Source organism: Sorex araneus, chromosome 6, assembly GCF_027595985.1.
Source record: "Sorex araneus isolate mSorAra2 chromosome 6, mSorAra2.pri, whole genome shotgun sequence".
Taxonomy (NCBI): domain Eukaryota; kingdom Metazoa; phylum Chordata; class Mammalia; order Eulipotyphla; family Soricidae; genus Sorex; species Sorex araneus.
The window spans coordinates 15,472,016-15,478,126 of record NC_073307.1 but is presented as its reverse complement, the minus strand read 5'-3'; the positions used below and the strand labels follow the sequence as shown (position 1 = coordinate 15,478,126).

Below are 6,111 nucleotides of genomic sequence, written 5' to 3'. Positions count from 1 at the left end.
ACCCAACCATGTGGGGAGAGCTTTGACCTCAGCCCGGCGCTGCTGCCTGTGGGTTCAGCTCCCCTGGCAGCTCCCAGCACCCCGTGGCCTTTAGCACACGTTCACTTCTTCCCAGACACCAACATGTGATGTCTGGGAAGAGATGGAGAGAACCGCAGTCTTGGGAAACATCAGGCCCAGAGGCGAGAGGCAGCACAGCGGGCAGAGTCTGGCCAGGCTGGCCCGGCATGGGTCCGGTTTGGGTTGATCCCCGGCCCCCAATATGGTCTCCAGAGCTCTTCCAGGAGTCATCCCTGAGCACAGAGCTAGGAGTAAGTCCTGAGCACCACACACACACCAATATATATATTAGGCCTAGGATCTTCTCAGCTTTTTTTTTTTTTTTTTGCTTTTTGGGTCACACCCAGCGATGCTCAGGGGTTATTCCTGGCTTTGCACTCAGGAATTACTCCTGGTGGTGCTTGGGGGACCATATGGGATGCCGGGGATCGAACCCAGGTCGGCCGCGTGCAAGGCAAACGCCTTACCCGCTGTGCTATCACTCCGGCCCCCGGATCTTCTCAGCTTTGAACTTGACAGGCTGACCCTCATCCCCTTAAGGGAATCCCCCGCATCCAAGAGAGACCCAGCTACCCGGTTGCTTCCTAGGGCAAAAGCGTCAGGGCTCAGGAGGGGATATTGCTATGTGGTCCCAGGGATGGGTCAGAATGCTAGAGTGAAAACAAAATTGAGGGGTGGGTGTGGAGAGATAGAGCAGCAGGGAGGGCGTTTGCCTTGCAAGTGGCTGACCCAGGTTCGATCTCCAGCATCCCTTAGGGTCACCCGAGCACCGCCAGGAGTGACCCCTGAGTATAGCACCAGGAGTAAGCCCTGCACATCGCTAGGTGTAACCCAAAAACAAAAATAGAATTGCTGATGTGCTTGGAGCTGGCAGCCCAGGCAGGAAGCATGCAGCTCTAGGACATATTGTGCTGTTGGTACCAATTTGGAGCTGAACCAGTGCCTGGAAATATTTGAATCCATGAAGGGGACTTCTTTTTCTTTTTTTTCTTTTTTTCTTTTTTTTTTTTTTTTTTGCTTTTTGGGTCACACCCAACGATGCACAGGGGTTACTCCTGGCTCATGCACTCAGGAATTACTCCTGGCAGTGCTCAGAGGACCATATGGAATGCTGGGAATCGAACCCGGGTCAGCCACGTGCAAGGCAAATGCCCTACCTGCTGTGATATTGCTCCAGTCCCAAAAAGGGACTTCTTTTTAATTGCTCTTTTCATTATTATAAAAGTCCTAAATATTTCTCATAGGAGCATTAGAAAGAGATGCACAGGGGCTGGAGTGATAGCACAGCGGGTAGGGCGTTTGCCTTGCATGGGACCAACCGAGGTTCAAATCCCAGCATCCCAAATGGTCCCCTGAGCACCTCCAGGAGTAATTCCTGAGTGCAGAGCCAGGAGTAACCCCTGTGCATCGCTGGGTGTGACCCAAAAAGCAAAAAAAAAAGAAAAAGAAAGAGATGCACAAAAGAAAACTCAAAGTATTGGTGCTGCCATATAATTTCATCAATGACCAAGATCCAGAGACTCTGAAATAAAGCTCCCAGAGGAGAGCGACACAGCCTTACCCACGAGTGAATCTGCTCTCGAATCATACTCTAGATTTCAGAAGCCGCGCGACCTCTCCTCCTCTACCCCACTGATGCACCAAAAGTAGCACACATTGGTCTGGGTTCAACATACGTGTGAGTAATCTCTTATACAAGGGCTTAATAGCTCCAGGATGAAATACAACAATCTTCACACACTTCCCTCTTATGGTGGTGCGGAAGTGCACGGTGCTGGGAGTGGTGTTTGAATATTAAATGCAATGAATTACTGTGAACAACTTTATAAAAACAAATTTTAAACATTATTGGTGCTGGAGGGAGTCCAGTAAGCTGGATTACAACCCTTCTATGTGTGAGGCCTGAGTCCAATCGGCCCCTCCACCATGCACACACACACACACACACACACACACACACACACACACACACACACACACACACACACTTACTTCCTGGCCCTGAGCAACGCTAGGGTAACCCTGGTGGTCGGCAGAACTGGGGGGGGCTGAGCAGCACAGACCCACCTGGTAGCCCAAGTGACCAGTGTCTCCAGGAATAGCCCCTACCCTCACCTCCCAAACGTGGTCTAGGAGGCCTCCTCAGAGGAGAAGAATAATCTGTCAGCCGACCACTGTGTGGAGCAATAAACCTCTGATTCGAATCCTGCTGTACTCTTTTCTAAATACTTCCCCTCCCCACCCCCAAATAGCGTCTAATTGCGTCGCTTTACATCTCTTTAACCTAAGACATCTTCTCCTCCCATTAAATGTCACCCTGCACAGGACTTTTCCCGGCCGCCTAATGATTCACTGCTGAGCATCTAGCCTGCTCCAGGTTTTCACTATAACAAGTGCAGCAAAGTTTAATGTTGCAGCTTCATCTTTGCACATTACTTCCTAAACTAAATGCCTAAAAAATAAGACTACAGGGTCAAGACAAGGTCGTTCTTAAGGTTTTTTATGTTTTGTTTAGTTGGTTGGTTGTATTTTTGGTTTTGCACAGCAGAGCCTGGGAAGCTCCCCGTGGCGTATTCAACATGCCAAAAACAGTAACAATAATGGGCCTCATTCCCCTGACCCGGCCCACAACAGGGACTAATGGAGACATTACTGGCACCTGCTCGAGCAAATCGATGAGCAACGGGATGACAGTGATACAGTGATTTTTGGTTTACAGGCCACACCCAACTGTGCTCGAGGCTTACTCCTTGCTTTGTGCTCAGAAATCATGCTTGGAGGTGCTGTGGGGACCATAAGTGGTGCTGGGGATCAAACCTGGGTTGGTCGTGTGGAAGGGCAGGGCGTGACCTTCTGTATTATTTCTCCAGCTAGCAGGGTGTGTGTGTGTGTGTGTGTGTGTGTGTGTGTGTGTGTATGTGAGAGCTTTCTGTTCCTGAGCCGTATTCCCACCCTTACATTTCTTTTCTGTGAGCATTGCTTATCCCTCCACTGGACGGGTAAAAATCAATTTATTTTTCTACCGACAGCCGTGCAGGTGTGCTTCTATTACTTGTGTCTTTGCCAACATGACTTTTGCTCTCTTCAAGAGAGCTGAGGGAAGGAAAGCTGGCTCGGAGGACATGAGTGCATGCCTTGCAAATTTGAGACGCCAAATCTATCTCCAGCTCTAGCTCCGTGCCCCTCCCCCGCCAGCACCGCCAGGTGTGGCCCTGGCACCCCCCAACACGACTGGGCATTAGCACAGGGGTTGGGGCACAACCCCCCAAGCACTGCTGGGGAGGTATCCCCAAAAGATTTTACGTGATCACTTACCCTATCAATGTTATGCCTTTATTTATATTTTTATATACTGCTTTTTATTTTTAATATATTGGCTTTGTATTTATTGGGGATGAGGGTCAACTGGCGATGCTCAGGGCTTAATCCTGGCTCTGCACTCAGGACTGACTCGTGGTGCAGGCTCAGGGGACCATCTGGGTCCGTATGCAAAGCAAGCGCCCTACCCACTGTACTAACCAGCACAGCGGCCCGAATGCAGCTTTTCTTTTTTCTTTTTTTTTTAAGTTTTCTTTTTGGGTCTCACCCGGCGATGCACAGGGGTTACTCCTGGCTCTGCACTCAGGAATGACTCCTGGCGGTGCTCCGGGGACCATATGGGATGCTGGGAATCGAACCCGGGTTGGCCACGTGCAAGGCAAATACCCTTCTCACTGTGCTATAGCTCCAGCGCCCGCTCTCCCCCCGCCCCCACCCCTGCAGCTTTTCAAGCCCCGCTGTCTGAGGACAGAGAGCCCGAGGGAGCGCGGAAAGGGGCAGGACGTACAGATCTTCCTGTCCCTGCAGACACTGAAGAGGCCGGTACTCCAGTCACCGCCTGTCGGGACAACGGTCACCACTGCGTGCCTGACGCCGGCGCCAGCACCGCGGCGGGGCTGTGTCACCACGGCCTGGAGAGGTGCGCTGGGCCTGGAGGGTCAAGGGGACGGTTAGCTCAGGGGCCAGGAAGGTGGTGCCCAAGGACCAGCTCCCTGGGTCCAGGGGCTGCAGCAGCACTTGGGTGGGGAGCCTGGGCTTCGATTCCCAAGAACCCCTGGGTGACACGCGCCCCCCCCACCCCGTCAAAGAGAGGAGGCAAGGCCCAGCCCTCCTGGGGGCCTCCAGGGCAGCTGTCCCAAGGTGACCCTGAAGAAGGCCAGCCCGCAAGGGTTTCTGGGGTTGGGTTTTGTTTGTTGGGGGCCACCCCCACAGGTGCTCAGGGCTTACTCCTGGCTCTGTGCTCACGGCTCACTTTTGACGAGACCTTCCTCGGTGTCAGGAATCCCAGCCCTTAGAGGAACGTGTGACGCTAGGTAGGGCCTGACCTCCTGTACCCAAAGGTCACGCATCCTTGCTCAAGAGACTTCCAAGGAGTTGGACTGAGTCGGGATCAGGCCCCGACGCTGAGCCAACAGAACTAGTGAGACACTAACCCGGAGGTTCCCGATAGGGTTTGACATCTGTCCCCTGGGCCATTGCCCAGGTGCAACTTTGGGCTGATCCTCCCTGAAGGGCGGGCAGCTGCTCCCACCCAATCCCTCTGACGTAGGAACTCTGAAGCCAAGGAACGGGCTGCCAGTGTGAGGTGAGGAAAAACGTCTTCTCTTCCTGGGGCCGGAAGCCGGTTGCAGTGGCCTGTGGGCATGGCCCCCTGAGTCCTAGGGACGAGGCCCTGACCTCAGGGAAGGGGTAGGTGCGGTGGAGTCTGGGGGCCGGGGAGGGAACTCAGCAGGGAAGCCGCCCAAAGATGGGTCCTGGAAAGAAAGAGAGAGTGTGGCCTGCCCCGGGTGCTCGGGGTCCTGCCGGGGGCTTCCCTTCTGAGAAGCCTCACCACGGGCTTGCTCCAGCAGCAGCCTCACATGGCCGCCACCCTCCCCCCCAAAACACCAACCCCCAAGGAGACTTTACACCTCGATTCCGGTGTGCAGGAAGAATGACAGGAAAAGCCACCTCAGGGCCTGGCACAGTGGGTAGGGCGTTTGCCTTGGACATGGCCAACAGGGTTCGATTCCCAGCATCCCATACGGTCCCCTGAGCACCGCCAGGAGTGATTCCTGAGTGCATGAGCCAGGAGTAACCCCTGTGCATCACTGGGTGTGACCCTGTCACTGTCACTGTCATTGTCATCCCGTTGCTCATCGATTTGTTCGAGCGGGCACCAGTAACGTCTCTCATTGAGAGACTTATTGTTACTGTTTTTGGCATAGCCAATACACACGAGTAGCTTGCCAGGCGGGCTACTCTTGGTAGCTTGCCAGGCTCTCTGAGAGGGGTGGAGGAATCGAACATGGGTCGGCCGCATGGAAGGCGAATGCCCTACCACTGTGCTATCGCTCTAGCCCGGGTAGGACCCAAAAAGAAAAAAAAAAGACAAAAAGCCCCCCTCAAATCCAGGCAACCCAGAGAGTTTCTCCCTGAAACAGTGGCTGCAGTGTTAGCCGCGGGAATCCTGGGACGCCGGAATGCCAAGACCCGAGACTCCCGCCTGCTAGCTAACAGCAGGGCGCCCACTTCTTGCCCAAACCATGCCAGGCCACAGCTACACCTTCTCAAGGCCGCATGGGAGGGGACACAGCTCCTGTCTTGCCACATCCGCTATTCTTCTGTTTTGTTTCTGTTTGGGGGCCACCCCCAGAGGTACTCGGGGCTGATGCTGGCTCTGCATGCAGGGAGGGCCAAGGATCAAACCCAAGTGAGCCCCATCAAAGGCTGTGCGATGGCTCCAACCCTCCCCCCCCACCACACACACACACACTATTTGTTACAGTCGTCTGCTATTCCAACCGGAAAGCTCAAGTTGGAATCTCGAAGGGAACAGACACAGGGTTGGTGGGGGGGAGTGGGGGGGGCGGTGGGGGGGTTACCCAGGGCTCAGCCTACTTCCTACCTCCAGTTGGAAGCAAACTGTTGCTCATCTTCCGATGACATGAGTGAAAGCAACAGGGGCGAGTGCATGTTGAGTACGGAACCGTCTTCAGGAAACCCAGAGGCGTAATTTCCAAACCAGTTCAT

The 6,111-nt window shown here is 54.0% G+C and overlaps 1 protein-coding gene across 1 annotated transcript in view; it reads right to left on the bottom strand.

Annotated features, from left to right (window-relative positions):
• The window catches only part of PLAC8L1 (PLAC8 like 1), an 11,306-nt gene extending 5,195 nt beyond the window's left edge, over nt 1–6,111 (bottom strand). Inside the window, 2 exon segments of the mRNA XM_004611089.2 lie at nt 3,887–4,029; nt 5,987–6,111. Of these exon segments, the coding sequence (XP_004611146.2) occupies nt 3,887–4,029; nt 5,987–6,111 (268 nt within the window).